This window comes from Ixodes scapularis, unplaced genomic scaffold (genome assembly GCF_016920785.2).
Source record: "Ixodes scapularis isolate PalLabHiFi unplaced genomic scaffold, ASM1692078v2 ptg000720l_1___fragment_3__unscaffolded, whole genome shotgun sequence".
In the NCBI taxonomy this organism is placed as follows: domain Eukaryota; kingdom Metazoa; phylum Arthropoda; class Arachnida; order Ixodida; family Ixodidae; genus Ixodes; species Ixodes scapularis.
The window spans coordinates 167,349-187,952 of NW_024610028.1; the positions used below are offsets into that span (position 1 = coordinate 167,349).

Consider the following 20,604-nt stretch of genomic DNA (forward strand, 5'->3'; position numbering starts at 1 on the left):
CGTCGACAATATGAAGAGAGACACTGGATACTTGCCAAAAGTACTTCTTTAGAAAGTACGTTCTCTGTTGAAATCGATATGTAATCCCTGCACAATTGCAGGCACAAGTCAGAGCTAGCGTCCGATTGCGCCTCGGCTTCACGAGCCCTCGCACACCGGGTGTCGGAACCAGCCGCTGGCGCCTCTTTCACGCTCCGCGGTGCCCGTCGGTGAATCCAATGTTATCGTACTTGTTAACTACCTCTCCACACGCTTTGGAGTCGGCTGTATGACTGAGTGTCTAGCTCACAATCTTCAGGTCGCGGGTTTGATACCCTGGGGGACATTCGGAGTTTAGTTCTGCCTTCTCAATTTACACACTTACTACTCTCTCGCGTTTGCGAATTCATTTTGTGTGACTGAGCAGAATTTTCTCGGAGGGGTCGCCGAAAGAAATGTTTAAAAAAAAGAAACGTTACAAGTTAAAATATCCGCTTTAATTTAATCGCGCTGAACGAAAGCGGCTGCGTCGGTTGACTGCGCCCATTTCCTTTTTCTCTACAATAAAACTTGCGTAATCTTAAGAGCACAAAAACACAAAAGTCGAATAACTCTCGGCTCACGATTCATTGAACCGGGGCAGATTTCAAGTGAGGTGAACGGAAATACGACTCTCCCTACGGCGCATTTGCTGTTACCTAAGAGTGCGCGGGTGGGTCGCAGGGTGATATTAAAACCTAAAGCGTCACATCTTCATACCATGATGGAACTTAACCCGAGACTGGGGTAGAAACAAAAACTTAGAAGTAGAAGGGACAGAGACAAGTGAAGAAGAGAACGTCTCAAACGCAGCTAAAAGATTTATTTAGTCCCACATCCTTATATACTCACAACCACAAGGTCACCCAAACAAAGGGGGCGTCCCTTGGCATTGTTGTCTTTGTTTTTTTGTTTTTTTTTTCTTCTCCTGGTGTGTTGTGTCTTTGAAAGAGGCATGTTGAGTGTTTGGGTGACCTTGTGGTTGTGAGTATATAAGGATGTGGGACTAAATAAATCTTTTAGCTGCGTTTGAGACGTTCTCTTCTTCACTTGTCTCTGTCCCTTCTACTTTTAAGTTTCTGTTTCTACCCCAGTCTCGGGTTAAGTTGCATCATGGTAAATATCCACCAGCTCGCCTGCACTTTAACCGTTTTTTACATCTTCATAGTCGACGTTGTCTCGATACTCTATAAATATATTGTAGGTGCACCGATCGAGTTCCATTGGTGCATCGGGGTTTCTACCTTGGGTGTCCAACTTTGTCCGGACTCAGTACAACCATGACTGTCCAAACACTGCTGTGTGGCCTCATTCTGTTTACTGCAGCTTTCGTAAGTCGAATCGACTACTTTTATGCTGAATTCATAACGCGGCGCTTGAATTTCACCGTGGAGCGGATCCGCTCGTCTTCATCGTCAAATGTGCGTGAATTTGTACTGCTTTTTTAAGCAACCGCGTTCGCAACCGCTTTGCGAATACGGTTCAGCCGCCAGTGTTAGTACGGCGTTAAAGCAGCATATAAACATAATCGCAGTAATTCATAGTAAGCACTTCGTGCGCGAAACGTGCTAAAAAAATTTTACTCGGTAGGATCGGCTGCGCGCGGATGATATGGAGTGTCAGTGAAGTAGCCTAGTAATATCTTCGAATGCTTCAAAATTAACGTTATCAGACGTCCCGTTATGGCCGGGACAGTCCTGTTTCTTGAAGTCCGCTTTTTGCCGTCCCGTCTTGTCCCAATAAAGAATCATGTTTCATTTTCGCAGGAGTGCATAGTTTCGAAATCGGCACCATGCAAGTTGAAGCAAACCGAAACTCGCTTTGAAACCAAATGAATGCATGCAACTGCATTGTGAGTGTGACTGTTCCCTAGGCCATAGGGCTAGGGAACAGTCACAGTCAGTCATTTTGAAGTAAGAGCGGTCATTTCATTAAATTGTTTCGCTGAATCTCAAGAAAATAAATGGTTATTTGCACTTGTTATTCCCAGCATTTCCTTTTTTTCTTTTTTTTTTTCAAACCTATCACAGTGCGATTCCCCGGCCCGGATTGCTGATTTGATCTCATCGTGCGGAATTCTATGACGGGGCGCGGTGTAGTGGACGACAGTGCTCTACTCCAGCGAGCGTTGGCTTTGCCGACGCCGAAGTATAAACAGTCCAGGTCCATTCGTAACGCCGATCATGGTCGGGGTCTGAAGTTACGACAATGCAAGGGGCTTTAGGCGACCATGCGAACACGTCCTCGGCGTGGCAGCCATGAGCCTAACCCGCAACCATTTGGACAGCTGCCTCGCTCCAAACCTCCAATCACCTAGTTTTCCCAACTGCGTTACCGACCAAAATATTTTTTGCTTTTTTCTTGTAGTTGCAATTCGCTCATAACTCCCAATATAGTTCGAATTCCTAGAAAGACATTTCTCCTCCATGTTCCTACGTTCAATGAGGTCCGTTTCCGCGAAAACATCAAGCCAGTTCGCAGTGGCCCTCCAGTTTTAAAGGGCCACTTCAACATCTAAAGGAATTTCATACAAAAATTACTGAACGTATGCAAACTTTATTTAAAACAAGAAGCCATCTACACTTTGTAAGTTTGTTATTAGAATACAAAACTTATATTCTGGACATGACACTTATATATGCGAAGTATTAATCTCATAAACATTAAGTTTCTGTCATATCCTTAAAATTGTATATATAATATTCAGTTCTTAATGTAAAAGGAAAAACTCTAACCACAACAAATAAGACGAAACCCGTCGTTTCAAGGCCAGTTCGGCCCCTTGTTGGCGGGTGACTGTTTTCGTCCTTGTCGTCTTTTTGCAAATTGCCCAATGTTGTTGGCTCCTTTAAAGCGGCCGTTGTTTCTGCACGTGTTTGATGGTTCGTAGCGCCTCGCGTGACGCACCGGAAACCGGACACATAGGCGCTTGGAAGTGTCCGAGCTGACCGGTTAACGTTATTTTCGGTGTTCTGAATGTACCAGGACTCTAATAAAAGGCGTCTTCGCCAGTTTCTTTCCGTGGCAAGAATAAAACAGTTGAATCCGATTGTATGGCCCTCTTTCAGGACGTGTTCTGCCAGCGCGCTACCCTGCACGCTATTCTTTTTGACGTCATAGTGATGCTGGCGTAGACGCGGGCTCCGTATTATTTTTTGGTTATTTTCTCTTTCATAATAATTGTTATTTCGAACTACCGAAGTGTTTACTTTTAAATATTCAGTTGCCACAAAAATATGTATGTTTATCAATTTCAGGCTTCGAAAGTTGAAGGTGAGTCGAGGCTTCTTTTCATTTTTCATTCGCATACTATTTCAACGAAATAAAGTTCATAACTCAATTCAACTTTTATTTTTGCCTTTAATAAGTGGCACAAATCTACTTAATGATGCACCTTCAACTATTGCAATCAAGAAGTATCATGAAAAATTTTACAGTACAGTAACAGACAGCCCAAGAAAACACTAGGCGTGACCGATTATCTTCAAGCTTCTTGATTCGTGGTTTGTCGTCCAACACTCTTGTATTTTTATGCCGCAACCTCATTGGCCTCTGGGCAATAACAACACTCCCAGAACTTGCTACGCCTTATGTTTCTTAAGATGTCAGTGACGTACTTGACAACTATTTTCATCGTGCCCTACGGAGTGTTATATGTGAACACCCACACGAAGTGGCTGTACTCTCGCAGCACCCTGCTGGTGTCCGCAAGGAGCTTGGAAGTTCTTTGACAAATTTGCGAATCACAAGCAAGATTGTTTTTTCTTCGGAAAGTTTTTTTTTTTATTTCATCAAGGTTAATTGTGAAGTTCTGTAAACATGTTAGGATTTAGGCGGCTGTACCGTTACGTTACGCAGCCCTATTGGATACTTAACGTGATGTTAAACGGGCTTGCTTATATTTTATGCTTTGTTTTAGCATCGGTGAGGGAACAGTCAAAGCATACGTGATACCATAGCCTCCTCTATACTCACAAAGCCTGTCAGTTCGATGACGGAGCCACAGAGTGCCCGGTCGCAGATTTGGAGCGCGCAAAGGATTTAGTAGCACAGAGCATTTCTCAGAGTCTGGTATCTAGCGCACAGCTTTTGCAGCGGCGAGGACCCGAAATATGGTTTTCAAACCCAACGAGAAAAGAAGCGGTAGCCCTAGGAACGCGAGAAGCAGGAGCGGACATTCCGTCGCTCGGGACAAGTGTGTTCCGGCGTCTCGCCGCAGCGGGGCGCCCGTTACGTGAATCTTGTCTGCCGCTCTACCTTTTCACTTTCGGCGGCCGCGTCTCGTGACGATCTGCCAGGCTTTGCAGTATAGAGGAGGCTATTGTGATAGACATGACCACACGAGTAAGAAAAAGCGCATCGTCACGGCATATCCACCACGCTTTACTGGTTTAGCGGGGAGTGACATACGCAGAGAAGAAAGACAAACGCCGTGACGTTGCGTTTTAGATCTTTCTTCATTGTACTCTGTCTCGTAGCGCTCGCATCTAGGGTTAAGCGCAGTGTAGTATTCGAAAATATTCATAAACGCTCCGCGAATAAAAAAAAAGTAAAAAAAAAATAATAAAGGACAGAACTATGTTCTGACAACTGAAGTTTATTCAGAAAATAAAATAAATACGCACACATCACTTCTAATACAAATAAGCGTTACACATTCCTAAGGTCATTGTCAACCTCAGGAACGCAGGACGTGTCGAGTGCAGAACATGTCCACATCGCTTCGCAAGCAATGACATTGTGACGTTACCTGATAACAACTCCAAAAGACAAATCACGACGCCGTAAACATAATATAACACGTCCTACATTTCTTAACCTGTCGCTGACTATAGTACATGGTATAATGACATTATTATTTAATTCTCATTTCCGAGCTCGAGACCCCACTAGCAAAACGAACACCGGAAAAAAAAAATGACAAAGAATGTCAAAATGTATTTTAAAGAATGTCACCTCGGTTTTTAGCGGAACTATAGAAGTTTGGCTTACACAAGGGGATTCCTTCTTTGTTATATAATATGCGTCAACTAGCTTTCTTGATGATGGGTTTCTGTTTTAAATGTAGATCCATGTCGCTTGCTCATGCCATCTCTCTACCTTTGTCCTAGTTTCTATTCGGGTTGCTTTTACCATGAACGGTCAGCAACCGGCCCAACATTACTTTCTGGTATGAATGATGAATTTAATTTAATTTCATTTTCCCTTCTCTCCTGGATAAAGGTATTCTATATTAGGAAACATTTGTGAGTTTTATGAATAAGAACACTTCGGCCTGCTTAAATGCTTTGATTCTCTCTTCTGCAGAGGACACAGCGAAGGTCTTTACTCTCGAGGAAGCAATGAATAAGTTTGTTGATGTGTTTCAAAAAGTCTACGGTGTCGGTGTGTCGTGGACTGATATGAAGTCGGAGCATCAAGAAATGAAAAAACTCTTCTCTACTAAAAAGTAACTAAAACTCAGCCTTAACTCTCACGGAATTTGAAGTACATTAGTGCATTTTTCTTCTACGTCAAGTCTTTTTTTAGAACTTGTTTTTGCAACACGGTGTTATCCATATAGTGTAAGAACAGGTCGTTTTGCTCCTATCCGATATTCACATTGGGGGATTCGGCCGCAAAATCCAGGCATACAATTTTTGTACCTTATGGGGTATCCACACGAAGGAGAAATCCGCTCCTTTCCTCCGCGGAGCGCGCATCACGTGAGACATACGCCATCCCTTTTTGACGCCTCGCGACGCCGTTCTCCCGTTCTCCTCCGTGGCCGAGCCGCGGAGGCTTCGTACTTTTAGCATGAGAGCTCCGCAGGTGCGCGCGGCGGAGCCGGGGACGGAGTTTCCCGGGTTGTTGACGTCACGACATCCGACCGCGGAGTTCTCCTTCGTGTGAATACCCCTTTACTGGAGCAACAAGATATATATATATATGTAAAGTCGCAGCTTTTAATACCTGGCTTACACAAAAATAAATATTTCACGCTCTATATCAAAACAATGAGCGCGCCACAGAACCGAGCACAGCGAGCCCGAGTTGTTCGTGCAGACTCTCGCTCTGGCTCGGTCCGTGGATCTCGGGAGGAGGTGCGACAAAAATAAAAAGAAGACGAGATGCCTTTCGCCTAAGCTCCGGGCCGGACGTCTCAAATTCGTTTCTGGCAACTTCGAACACCGCCCGACATATATATATATATATACATACTAGAGCTCCCTAGAATGGAGAGAGATAATAGATTACGGGAAAGAATCATTCGGCTGGACTAAAGAAAGGCGGCAGAAAGAGCTTAAAGACTGAGAGACGTGCACCTCAGAACACGCTGTGTTGCTACAGACCGCTGAAAAAAGAGATTAAGCAGTTACTGATTAGAAAACTATAACCTGCCGATATTCCCACGGTGAAACGCACCCCAGGTTGCTCTTGCCCAACACTGTATTGCTAGCGAGAGTATGATACCTGCACGTACATTGATCAACGGTTTATTAATTCCTTCCTTAGTTCGAAAATGTATATAGTTTCTGACAAAGTGAAAATAGCAAGCGTGTCTCTTCCGAATATCCGGCCTCCTGTACGGGCTTCGGGACTTCAACCGTGCTTTGGCTACGTGCGCCTGCTCGAGGTGCACGAAATGCCGAAGCATAGTCGGGGGTAAGGAGCTCGCACAGGAAGCGGGACAACTGAAGCTCCTCCCTACCCTAGGTAGCACAGTTCTTTGGTCCGAAATTTGTTTTTGTCCCGACCACTTAGGCCTTAAAGCCCTAAAGAAAAGGTAGAGCTAAAATGACCTTCTTTGGCCGGAGTCTGCGTTTCTTGACATCAATTCTCCAAACAAGTGCACGAGTGAAGACCCGTTGACACACTTGCAACGGAGTACGACCGAGAGGGACGAGAGCTGTTGAAACCTCTTAAAATTGCTTAGGACGAGAGGACACACTGGCATACTGGCGCCGTCTATCCGGTGACCCTGGAACCGCATTTCACAAGAGAAAAGGTTTTGCGGAATTCCCGAGATAAAATGTGCGTAATACCTATAAGAAAGGATCGTTTATGACGTTGACAAGTTTTTCGAGCCAAGAAAGAAAGGATAATGCGCGAGAGATATAGAAAACATGCCAGACCGCCCAGTTTTTACTGCTACCCAATAGATGGCGCCAGTGTGTCCTCTCGTCGTAAGAGGTATTAAAAGGTTACAAGGCACTCGGTTCCAAGAGGTCGCAAGTGTGAACGGGCCTTTAGATTTCATTGTCGGTAGTTCGGCTGTCATCTGGCATCTTTGGCCCTACATCGACAACAAGTGGCAGGGGCTTAACTTCTGGTGTTTTGTTTTAGAACGCAGCTCCTAGGCGCCCGTTTCCGGCTTGAGCGGCGTCGCCGTCGTCGTCGGCGTCGGCGTAACCCCGCGCGTTGCATTATGGGAATAATGCAAGCGGGCGTAACCGCGCTTTGCATTATGTGAAAATTTCCTTGCTAAGTGGGAGGGGAGCAGGATACAAAGAGTGAAGGGTACGGAGGGGAAGGGGGGCATACCCCTCCCCGTACCTTCCCCTTATCCTCCTTAAGAGCTGCTCTCTAATTCGGCATTACAGAAAATTGTAAACGTCTTTAATTTTTTTTTTGAACTTTGGGCCTAGAATGCCATATCATGAGTGCCAGATGTTGGCTTCACCGCTGGTTTTTCGGTTTATATGTGGCGACTTCTGGTTCAAGTCTGGCATTTGGGCCGCAGTTATGTGGCGAGCCAGAAAAAAGCCATGTAAACTCCGAAGAAAAAAAAAAAGAAAAACGTTTACAACACCCTGTAAAGCCGAATTAGAGCGCAGCTCTTGAGGAGAAGGAGGGGAGGGTACGGAGAGGAGGGTATGCACCTCCTCCTCCTCCGTACCCTCTCCTCCTCCCCTCCTCCTCCTCTATTCCTGCTTCTCCCCTCCCCTTCTTCTTCCCTCCTCCTCCCTTCCTCCCCTCCTCAATGTTCCTTCTCATTCTCCTCCCTCCACCTCCTCCTCCCTCGTGACGTCACTCGTAAAGACGCCGTGAAGATCGTGACCTTCGCGTGACCTTCACTGTGAGGATCGTGACCTTCCTTGTGACCTTTACGAGTCACCTTCGTGACGTCACTCGCAACCCTCATGACGTAACACGTGACGTCACGTGTGACGTTATTATCGGAAACGTCTCATAATGCAACGCGCGGTTACGCCGACGGCGACGGCGACGTCGTTGAAGCCGGAAACGGGCGCCTAAGAGCTGCGCTCTAAAATGGTCTCGCGTTAACATCGCCTTTGACCAAAGCCGTACAAGGCCCAAGCGAGGCCCCTGAGATTGCCAAGCTTGTGCTAAATTTGGCGTTTTCTGACGTGCTACAGGATGCCGTTTTTACCTTGTGAATGACTGCAATTGGATCATTTTAATCGTGCCTTTTCTTTCAAAGATTTCAGGTAAAAATCGAAAGGGGCCCTATAAAGATTGGTGAAACAAAAACAAGCAGCAGTACACGCACTCTTCTGTACGCCAATCTCTATGACAATCAAGCGGATGCAAGTCAAACGTATACCGTCACACATTCTACTATTCGCAAAGAAAAATCGTCTTACACGGTGAAACAAGGATTCAGCCTTGGCTTTGAGGTGTCGGGAGGTGTGACATTCAAAGAAACCCTCGGGCTGAGTGGCAGCGTCGGACTTAAGTACGACAAAGAAACTGCCAAAACAGACACTGAGACGAAACTCAAGACGTTCACCGTCGCCACAGGTGTCAGCGTCCCTCCTAATAGGACCGTTCAAGTGGAATGGTACGCCACAACCACTAAGAAGGTACGTATTTCGCTATTTGCCTTCACAGTAACACTGTCCCCTATATATTGTCGGAGAGAGTAGAAATTCATGTCTGACTTTGCATTATATTTTTTTTTGTCGTGGCCACTTTGTTTTCCTTTTCTTATATAGTAGTATGGTGCCATGGAGTGCGTCTCCGACCGGTATGTTTAGCGTCCTATGCTACCCATACATCAAAAGTGGTACCGAAGTGGTAACAAATGACGTGGAGAAATGTATCATGAGGTGAACGGGCGTCCGATGGGAAGCCCGGTTATTAATGCGAATGCATTAACATAGAACATAGAACATAGCTTTATTGATAGAACAATCATTTTTCAATACACAATAGCGAGCCGGAATAAGCCTCAAGGGCTTGTGTACCTGGCTCGGCAGGTGACGACATCATACAGATTAGATAAAGAAGAACATTAATTGACAAGCAATTTACACTCTCGTTCTCGTTCTTTTGAAACCTCAGTGCGCCTTAACACAAACCAAAAAGATATACACACCCAACAAACACCTTGCACACATTGCAACCGCAATGTTAAAAGAAAAAAAAAAAATGAACGGGAAAAAAAAAAGCATTGCACTTTGAAATTTGACTTTATTCCTCTAAGTTGCGTAATGCATTCCTAAGTTTTTTTCGGGACGTTATAAGGAGCATTGATTCTGGTAGGCGGTTAAATACATGCGGCACATAATACTCTCTCACACGCTCGCCATAGCGAGTTCGAATACGCGGTACCTCAAAACGAAGAGATGGCCTCAATGGCCGCTGTTGAACATACGGGGCTTTGAAATTGGAGCTCCATAAATGACGCAACACGACGGTTTCCCTAAAAAGCCCTTCAAAAGACGACATGTGAAGTTCCTGAAATATTTCTGCACTTGAAACGTCTTCCATGTCAAACGCGACACTTTTCAAAATACTTTTCAATAACGAATTAACTCTTGCGCGCCAGAACAACGAACATCCCATAAAAAGTGTTATGCCGTACCGTAAATAACTATATCCCAAAGCCTGTGCTATCATTTTCCTAACAGAGAAAGGCAGAAACATTTTATATTGTATAGTAAGCACGAAACACTTCTTAACTTTTTGCACAAATACGTGAGGTGTGTACACCAAGATAAATCGCTATCGAAGTATATTCCAAGCTATTTTACAGATTTGACACATTCAATAATTTCACAATCATAAGATATGCAGCGGGAAGTATGTAGCGCTACAGGAAGTGGGAGTTCAACCCGTTTAAGTGGATTTAAAACAAACCAGTTTTGTCTTTGACGCATTCACCTTAATCAGGTTCGAAGTAAACCAATTCATTGTGCAAGTAATATCATTTTGAAGATGTTGATTGGCGATAAGGTAATCTGCATGACATGACACTAACACCGTGTCGTCCGCGTACTGAAATACTTTACATTGTGAAACAGCACTAGGGAGATCATTTATATATAAATTAAAAAGTAAAGGAGACAACACTGAACCTTGTGGCACTCCAGCCGTTAAAACAGTTCTACTACTCTTTTTATTTTTAAAAACCACAACCTGGGAACGTCCTGAAACGTAATCTTCGAGGAGTGAAAAAAAAAAAAAAAAAACTGTCTCATGGAGCGAGCTCACGTCATAAGTTTGAAGCGCGATAACGGAACCTAGTTTCCCTCGGTTCCATTGGCTGGCGCGCTTCGACGCGGCCCCCATTGGCCGCTGCGCTTGTCAGTTTCCACGACCGCTCAACCTATGGCGCTGCGTGTCCATCAGCGCGGCGTTAACACGGAGCGCCTAAGGTCACCAGGGGAGCACACGCTATGACCGGAGACGAAAAATACGCAGCAGACGAAAAAGGGGCGGACGAGCGGCTTGCATGCTTTCGCATTCACAACTCATAAGGAATGCTATAGGTGTACCTCGATCTTTTTGTCAGTGTTGCCAATCTTGTTATGGAGCATATTGAAGTGAAAGAACTAAAAAAGAGTTGCGTTTTCTGTCAAATTTTACCGCTGACACGTGGGTGACACTTTCGTCATTTTAGATAGAGCTCGTGCTAGCTATTTTCACCGAGAGTTAAACAGTGTTCGCTCCGCGATACAGTATACGTCCGAGGCAGAACAGCATGGGAATTTGCCCTTTCTGCATGTATGCGTAGTGAGGACAGGCGAATCGAACCACAGGATTGAAACGAGTGCGTACCGCAAACCATGTAAAACAGTTAATTATTTTTCTTTTTTGTCCCATCACCCAGGGCAAAACGAGAAATCTGTAATGCGATCGTTTGCAGTCAGACCAATTATTTTGCCATCTAACGGTCTTCATGGCGAAAATGAGATGGCTCATTTACAACAAGCTTCGAAGAATCGGCACTACCCAAAGAGGTTTGTTGACGAGGTCAACGACCAAATGAAACAAAAGCGAGTTTTAGAATAACGTAGGCAGTTTCAGCGCGCGCTACCGCTAAATTTAGCGCTCTCGTTAGCGCACGCTACGCAACAGAGTTTTAGAATAGCGTTTCTCCGCCACGAAGCAAAAGCCCAAACATCTCGCGCTTGCAACGCCACCAAGATACAATCACAAGCTCTAGTTCACACACGAAATGCTGTAACTTGAGACAAAGTAACATTTTAGATTTGCCTAAATATGAGAATGCGACGGGAGCGGTCGACTGGTCGTGCCCACTTGCGTCACCTCGGCAAGAGAGGTCTCGTGTACTGACTTTCGCACATACCGTGCCTTAGCCGATAAATTTTCGCGTGTCGCAAGCATCAAGTTGCCGGTGATCATTTCCAAACCAAGTGTATTGTCGTCCTGTATTGAAAATTGCAGTCGTCGGCAGCGAGGAAGCTGCCGACGTGGCGCTCACGAAGCCGCCAAAGCTGCTTCGGACATAGTCTTGGGAGTTGCCATTTCTTAACTGTGCTCGTCTTGGCCAACTCCTTACCACGGATCCACCTTGGAGGAGCGCAAAGTCTCTTTGCGTATGCACGCAATTTCCGAAAAAATAGCGCACGCTAAAATAGCGGACGCAAAGCGCAAAACGGGGTTATCGTTCGGCGTATGCGCAGTGGCGACAACGAAATTTGTTTGCATACGCAAAGCTTAAACGTGCGCTATTCTAAACCTCCGTCAAATTTGCAACCGTACGAAAGAGAAAGAGAGAAGGATAAATGTGCATCCCCTTTACAGGAGTCTCCGAAGCTCTGAGCCGCGCTTTGAGGCAGCTTGGCATTCGAACTGTTCACAAACCATACCGATTTACTGGGAATTCCGCTTCCAAACCAAAGGACCCAACCCCGCGAACGTCCAGAGAGGCGTTATCTAAAAGACTCCCCGCAGTGACCGCCGGCGTCCTACATTGGTGAAACCGGACGGAGGAGAAAGACCAGACTCAAAGAACACAAGCATGACGTCACGTACGCATCCCACGCGGCGCGACTGAAGACTAAACGTGTGGACCATGCGTGGACAATAGGTCATTCTTTTGACTCTGTGGCCGCCAAGACATTGGCGATTGAGGATAGAAGGGGACCCCGTGAACTGCTATAAGTGTTCATACCTGTAGTCCATACCTGTAGCTATGGACTAAAGCCAAATCCTACAGGCCGGCGTGTCCAATAACGAGCCTGTTAGAAACCACGGGGTATATTTGCTCCGTCGTACGTATTAGTGCGCCAAGTCCCGCCATGCGGAGGCGAGTTTTTTTGCTGCACATCGAGCCCTCGCGGCTCCGTCTGCTTGCCATTACTGAAGACTACTGAAGGGATTAAATTCCGTCTGGAAGGGATGTGGCGAACAGAACCCGGTATCAGAGCTAGTGTCTCTTAAAAAATGAAGATGAGTCGAATCGAGGGTTCGACACGGGGGCATATTTATGGACCGCGTGCGGAAAGGAGGTACGGGTCCAGATACGTTTTACGTACACAAAGATTGAATTGATTTGGATTGTTATGGCTAAGGCGAAACGACTTTATGTCAATGTTGCCTGCGCGCCCTTCAACTTCTCCAAACAGTTGACTTATTTACGAAATGTGTCATGAATCATTATGAAGCTAAATACCATGTACACATCGCGACACTGTTAGCGTGAACACGACATCGGCGTATTTCGCATTTTACTTCTAAATAGTATTAGCGAGCACGAAATTTTATCGCTTACATTATAGAACTAATTTAGCTCTTTCCGTAGCTATAATAACTTGGATGACATTTTCTCTTCGAAACCACGGTTTCGAAGAGAAAAAACTGGAAAAACCGGCGATTGCTCGTTTGCGCTAACAGTTTCGCGCTCTCTACCTTTACTTCACCAATGTAAGATAGCGTACTATAACATCAGGAAAGCACTTGCGTAAGATTAGTGCTCTTCGTACTCGGCGTATCGGAATTTCTCTCGCGCACTCTTTCGCAATCCGGATGCAAGCTTTTCTGGGGGAGTGCTCTGCCCGCCAGCCTTCGGGCCCTAGTCCATCCTAGGGTGAGGCGGAGTATAGAACCGTGGTTCGTCCACAGGGACAAATCCGTGTGCGTCAAAACCGTGGCCCTCTCCAGGAAGCTTATACGAACGTTCCTGATAAATAGGGTTGACTTAAGTTGAACCCTGCATTTGCTTTGTAACTATACTGAAGATGACTCCCACGAATCTCAGAAATAAGCTCACCGACCAAAAGCTCAACGGACAGAGCTCACCGAACAGAAGCTTACCGGATAAAAGCTCACCTATTTTTTTTCACAGACCGAGACATCAGCTCGCCAGACGAAAATTTTATGTTGGTCTTAATTAACAGGAGCGCGGACAACATAGGTGCATGCGTCCGACAATAAAATGCAACACTAAATTTAATGTGACACGCACACAGTTTGTTGTCTAGAGTAGAAACGAGTTTATTTATCGGTTGGTTAATAGCGAAGGCAGTTCCCTACTGCCTCCAGCAGTCTTGGTAGATTTCGGTGCACCTCGAACCCCTCGTAAATAATTTCCAGACGGTTCCGGCATACCTTGAGTCACCCAAGCTTGATCTTACCAGCTCCACTCAGTTTCGGTGACCTAAATATGGGTCCCAAATCGTAGCTTCTTTGCCTGTCCACACCGTACATTGGATGGGGCACCGGTTCTAAAATTGGTACAATGTTCATCGAGTCCGCACTCCGCACTTTAGCCCAACCAGTGTTTCGCCCGGGTCGCAAAAAAAAAAAAAGAAAAAAAACAGGAGGTGAGTTTTGGTCCAAGTTTTTGAAAGGCTTTTGTAGGCTTTTGTCTGATGAGCTTATGTCCGGTGAGATTTTGTCCGTGAGCTTTGGCCGGTGAGCGCCTCCCGCATGGGAGGCGAAACGTCGAATGAAATTGTTTTGTAGCGCAGCTCTTAGGCGCCAGTTTCCGGGTTGAGAGGCGTTGGCGTCGGCGGAAGTTTTCGCAGATCATTTTCGCCGTCCCGCACAGTCAAGGCCATCGGCGCGCAGGCTCAATAGCGGCTTCTTCGTTGCGGAGGGCTGAACGGAGGGGGAAACGCGGTCCACGAAAACTCCCTATTATGAAGTATTTTTACCTCGAAATTTAGTGGGGAAATTTTTTCGCTAATTTTTGCGGTGTATTTCCCCACTATAGTTAGCAGGAAACGTTTCCCGCTATAGTTAGCATTGAAATTGACTTCAGGTGACCTCAACACCAATTAAGCTTCCCCGCTAACTTTAGCAGGAAACGTTTCGCTAAATTTCCCCGCTATATTTGGCAGAAACATTCTCTCAGTAAATTTAGCGGGGAACTTTGAGGCTAAAGTTCGCAGGAAAATTTCCCCGGTGTATTTAGCAGAAATATTAGCGAGCTTTAGTAGACCGTGTTTCCCCCTCCGCTACCCGGAACTCTACAGCCAAGGCCATCGGCGCGCAGGCGCAGTAGCGGTGTCTTCGTAGCGGAGGGCTAGCGGAGGGGGAAACACGGTCTACTAAAACTCCCTATTACCCCGCTAAACTTTGCGGTAAAATTTCTCTGCTGAATCTCGCGGGAAACGTTTTCCGCTAAATTTAGGATGGAAATTTTTCCGCTAAATTTACCGGGGAAATTGAATTGGCGTTGCGTTGCGCTCACGAGACGTTGATTTCCCCACTAATTATACCGGTAGGCGTTTTCCGGTAATTTTAGCGGGTAGATTTTTTATAAATTTCCCTCAAGTTTGGCGGGCATATTTTTGCTATATTTCCCGCTAAATTTAGCGGGAAAATTTTCCCTAAATTTACTGATATATTTAGCGCGAACATTTTCCTGCTAAATTTAGCGGAGAAATTTTCGCCGAATTTAGCGGAAAAAAGCGAAGAGGAGGGTAGGGGGAGGAGGGGCATACCCTCCCCTCCTCCTCCTCAAGAGCTGCGCTCTAATTCGGTGTTACGAAGAATTGTAAACGTCTTTAATTTTTTTACGCTGTGTCAAGTCGGTGCTCTTGTTTTAATTTATGGAGAGACTGACGAATGGCGACTACCTCTGATAAAATCCAAGATTGAAATGATCCTGCTTTTTATTCCCACGCGATCGTCTTCTTTCTCCAACAGTGACTATCGACACAAATTATTCTTTGAAAGTGGGTAAGCTATAGATTATTATGTCTTGAACACAGAAAACAAATGTAACAATATTATCACTGCGTGTGTTGCTATGCCACTGCATATTTTAACTATGACTGGAAAACCTCCAGTAGACCAAGTACTTCTAAAAATCAACAAACAAACACTCCTTTCGCATTAATGTCATAGCGTGTACGGGTAGGGAAAAGGTCATGCGTTTTTAATGATTCAGACATCTCTCAATGGCGCATCAAATAGCTTATCTAAGCCTTATTGACTCTTCGAATGCTGCTCTGTCTTTTCAGGATTTCATTTGGACCTGCAATGTGACCATCAGTGGTTACTTTGCTATGGGGCTCAAAACGCCGTTGGAAAACACCTACGTGCTCATCATTCCAGCGTATTACCTCGCTTTTGCTAACAAGGAACTTCAAATAGTAGGCCCCAGGCACGCACGCTTTGAGGCTTCTGGTGTATTCACAGCAATCACCGTCCCGGAATCCGACATCTACACAACTGACGTGACGAACACTTTGAAGGACAAAATAACGATGATTTCTGGAAGGTCTCACATTGTTGGGTAAACGTTAGAAGCAGGCGGGCGCTTTTGACATATTAAAGCGGTGGTCCAACGTCCGCAACGATAGTACTAGTGGCGTCTGTGCTCAGCATCGCGATACAAATAAGCAGTCTAGGCGAGTGTCAAGATTTTTGTTTTGCACTGAAAAGCTTTTTTGTGTGTGTGCAGACTGCAATATGGATCTCTCAAAAATTAGCTCGCAATAAAGAAAACATAAAGTGCAAGTTTGATATTATTAAAGACATGCTTCCACGCAACCTTGGTTCTTGGATTTGTTATACAAACCAGTGGCATTCGCGATTTATTTTAAAGTAGAAGAAAGAAACATTCAGGTTTTTTGTTGACGTCTTTTCTTTCGAAGTTCTGTATGTATAGTTTGCCATATTTATTTGAAAAATGATTTTTTAATGAGAATTCAAAGTCCTGTAACTCATGCTGAACATGGTGACTCACCAACAAAGTTTTAATACAGATTCCCGGTAGAAATAAAAGCTCAACAAAAAATAACGTAAAAAGCGCAACGCATGCCGCTTCTTCGTAAAAAAGTATGTTAGTACAATAAAGGTTTAAAAATGCTTATTCTACGAGATTTGCAATGTTGTTCTCTTTTTTTTCAGACGGCTGTCGACCAGTTAGTTTTGCTTTTGTCTTGACTGTATGCTAGAGTAACTAGGTTGGCTTTCTAAGGAACATTTACATTGGTATTTAAACCTTTTTAAATATGCTGACATAATCCAAATATTGTGAAGCTTAACTCTGAACGTGGAAAACGCGTTCCCGAGAGAAACAGAGTTATGAAGAAAGGGGTATTGTCATGAGAGCTGTAACAGTTGTTGGGCTGGCAGCGTAGAACGATGGGAACGCCCTCCTTACCCTTGTACTTATACTCGAGTTTTTGCGTCAACTCGTCGCTTCGCTCCCACGCGCTGGTCTTGTTGCGTCCTTGCTAGTATTCCTAGGTTTCAGAGAGTTTCCAACTGCTGTACAAGGGTCACGTGGTGTATGGGCCGCGTTTACAATACGAGGTGCGAGGAGGGGCCGGAAGCGTTAATCGTCTGCAAACGTCTCCGCCTTTTCACATGATTTTCCTCCTCGCTAAGCGACAACGCAGCGCATGCGCATTAGGAACCAACCTGAGCAGGAGGCGTTAGCCATTAAATTGCAAACGCTCTCCATGACTTGACTTGCTCTCTCGCTCAAGCCTAGGCTCTCCTCATCCTTGCTCGTTACGTGGTGTCCAAAGTGAAGGAAGGATGGCCGAGTCGTAAGCGCTTCTGAGGCAGCCTCGGTCATAAAGGGGTTGAAAGCACCAGAGCCGCTCTTCTTTATAGGGAACACTCTTGAAAAATGTAAGCCTTTTGAAGGCCGAGTGAAACTATCGGCGTAACAGCAACGGAACCAGCCACCAAATGAGAGGACGGACAGAAGATTACGATGCTGTTGCTGTAGCACGTCGCCGGAGAACAATCTTTGGAGTTCACGCGTATGTCAACCTGAATGAAGAGCAAACATAGCCAGCCGTCCTAGGGAATTTTCAAACATATCGCTTTCCCGAGAAGAAGGAAAGTTTTGAGCGTTCCGTATTCGGAATGCGGGAGCAAGCATAAAAGTAAGCCGCTTGAGCAATGGCCCTCCTCCAAGGAGAGTTTTGCGCATGCTCGTGTTCACGGCAAACAGTGGTGACATTCTTATTCATACTCCGTTTCACATTAGGTCCGACCGTAGCGAACGCTATGGACCGGTGGGGCTGATTAAGCAGCGCCAAGCGTGTATGCACCTTTTCTACAAGGGCGCAGCCTTCTTGAATGTCGTTACTTCTGTTATGCGGTAAAACATGCTTTTGATCTCTCCACGCCGCTGGAAGGCGTTTACGAAAAATGCATTATTGTCACAAACTCTTGTTTGGCCTCACCCTTTCCGCATTTCCGCAATGGCAGATTCACCTTTACCGTACTAATGGCGGAAATGAACCTGTAGCCTCCAGAATTGTATCGGGCGTCGTCACTTTCGTAAGTCAACGGCAAACTAGAATGTGCTCTTCAGTGTACAGTTCATTCTCGATCTCTATTTGCGTCGATGTCCACAATAATGGGACCAGTCAAAACGAAGTGCCAACCCACACATACATCTTGAAAAAGCGTTTTAAATCAAGGGACTTTGAAGCCGATTGTGTGCTACTAACAGATTGACCAGTCTCGAGTTAGAAATGAACGCTTACTCAGCTCTTGCATTCAATTCCTGCTCCGCAAAGTGCTAACGTCTCGAATCAATAGGCCTCGAATTATCAGCTTAGGAGCATTCTCAACTTCTTCCGTCATAAGTAAACAGAAGGCCGCCATTAGTACGGCACATATATCATTTCTCAGAGGATGATAGTGATCAAAGTGCCCAGATTGAATTTCGGAGAACGTCTATAGCAGACGGACGAAGGCGAAAATGGACGCCGACGCACAGCTTTCATGTCCGCGTCTGGGCATTGCAGACGACTATACCCATTTTCCCCTCAAGCAAAAAGCAAGTTTTGCGCATTGTCCATACGCGGCGCGAAGTAGTTCTAACAAGATTTGGTTGTCAGAGGGAGAAGTCATGCTTTTGGTGTTTGAAATGTGTAGGTCTTGTTAAGACAACATATATCTAATCTAAAATGCACCTACATATATCTCAGTCCTCCACATAAATGGGAAATTAGCAATGCTCCGCGTGGGGCCGGACTTTTTTTATTATGGTTCTTGAGGTGAAAATAAGTATAGAGCCCCGTATATCCGCGGATTACCCGCAGATCATCCGCGGATATGGGCAGTCAACTGGCGGATGCGGATAAAAGTGATTGAGAATTGGCGGATTGCGAATCGGATGCGTATGCCAGGTGCTGCGGATGCGAATCGAATGCGGATATCCTATCGTCCAGCTTTACATTTTTGCCGAGGTGGCCCGAAAGCCTCTGTAACCGCAGAGTGTAGAGTAAACAAGTGAATGAAACTATGATGTGCATCACTAAATGTTTTGCGGGAGCTTAATACTCTCCTATAAAAAGGTGCCAATCAAATTGAAAATTGTTCTTTGGGCCAAAAAATACCTGGCTCTCACCACAGGTCCCCTTAGAGCGTTCTATCTCGCCAAAAATGCTGTTCATGGACAAAGTAAGGAATGCAACAGTCGTCGCGGGAAAGCGTTTTCTTGGTTGGCAGGGAAAGAGCAGAAGACGTTCTTCGGGCATAATAAACCCAAAACGTACAAGTCACAAGAAAGAATAATCCTTCTACCGCGAGAGCGAGGAGTTCCTGTACCTCACTGCTGTTACGCAGTTCGTGGATACCACCCCAGCATCAAGTGCACCAGCGGAGAGAAACTTCTCATGAGCGGGCTTTATAATTCAAGAGAGGGGATATTGTAGGAATTCGTCCATCCTTGACGATTTTCTGTTTTTACACAGCAACCTCTACAGGTGAAACGTAGCATGTGTATGCGTTTTCTTTCCTTTACAGTTGTCAAGTTTCTGTTAAGTATAATGTTCAGAGCACGAAATTTCGGGTTCATTTTTAAAGCTAAAAATAATACGTGTTGACATTATTGAATATTTTGATATTTTGCAAGTGGTGTGCTCGCGTCATACCATGTAATTTGCTGCGGTGAGTAACCGATTTTCACAATTAACTTTTTCATCGTTTTACCTGAATAAAATTACAGAGTGTAATTAGTGAGTTTTTGTAACGCTTCATGCTTGTAAAATACCGGTATTCCTAACATGGGTGCTACAAAGGAAAAAAAGAATGCTTTTTAGCGCATTTTCCGGGCAGTGTGTCGCAGACTTTCCAGACATTTCATAACTGCGATCATATTTCCAGCAACGCGAACTGTCTCTGGAACACATGTGGCAGAAATGCAATTACTGTAATTTAATTACTGTAAATAAATTACTTCCTAGAATAATTTCTAATGTATCTCGTTACTCTCTGATGTAGATAATTTTTGTAATGTAATGAATTACCCTAGTGGCGGTAATCTTAATTAAATTCGCAATTAATATTTGGGTTTTCAGGCATATGTTTTTTTGTTTGCCCGGAACTGGTTACAAGAAGAAGCAGTTCTTGCACGTGCACAAAAAATAAGGAGTCTTTAAGAAATAACGAACAGAAACGACAAATGTGGTTTTCGTCTCTGGGCGCTGGTTCGTGTGATGGTCGGACTAGAGGGTCGTGCCACATAAATCCTCCTGGGTTTATGTTGCTTTGACCAGGAATAGGCTTCCCCGAGCTTGGCTTTTGTCCCCCTTGAAGATTACCTTGCCCCAAAATTGACACAAAGAAAACAGTGTCGCGTTGGGCCCCGGTGCGAGCTGACGACGCTAGGCAGAGTCACGCTAAGGCCTCGGAAACCAACCAAAAAGCCTCCCTTCCTTTATTCGTCTTCCTTCAAAATATTCACATGGGGGCCTGACAACAGGCCGCGATCTTTCTCGAACACGACGCCATAGTTAGTCGTTCCGATCAGGCCTCGTACTCTGACTTCGGCACCCGCCCGCTGGCGGACACGAAACACCGTGAGACTTGAGGCGGCTGCATCCTGTCGGTAACACCACACACAGCCCACAGGAACACTCAATAGCAAGGCAATCCTATATCAGGCGCATCCAGGATCAACCGCAA

General features: G+C 45.2%; 1 protein-coding gene across 1 annotated transcript; it reads left to right on the top strand.

The window, feature by feature from the left end:
* Window positions 1-1,298: 1,298 nt before the first annotated feature.
* Window positions 1,299-15,962, top strand: LOC120841905. The gene is made up of 5 exons (XM_040212907.1): window positions 1,299-1,349; window positions 3,276-3,291; window positions 5,326-5,467; window positions 8,444-8,825; window positions 15,684-15,962. Exons 1-5 carry the CDS (start codon window positions 1,299-1,301, stop codon window positions 15,960-15,962), a joined length of 870 nt encoding a protein of 289 aa, XP_040068841.1.
* Window positions 15,963-20,604: the final 4,642 nt, after the last annotated feature.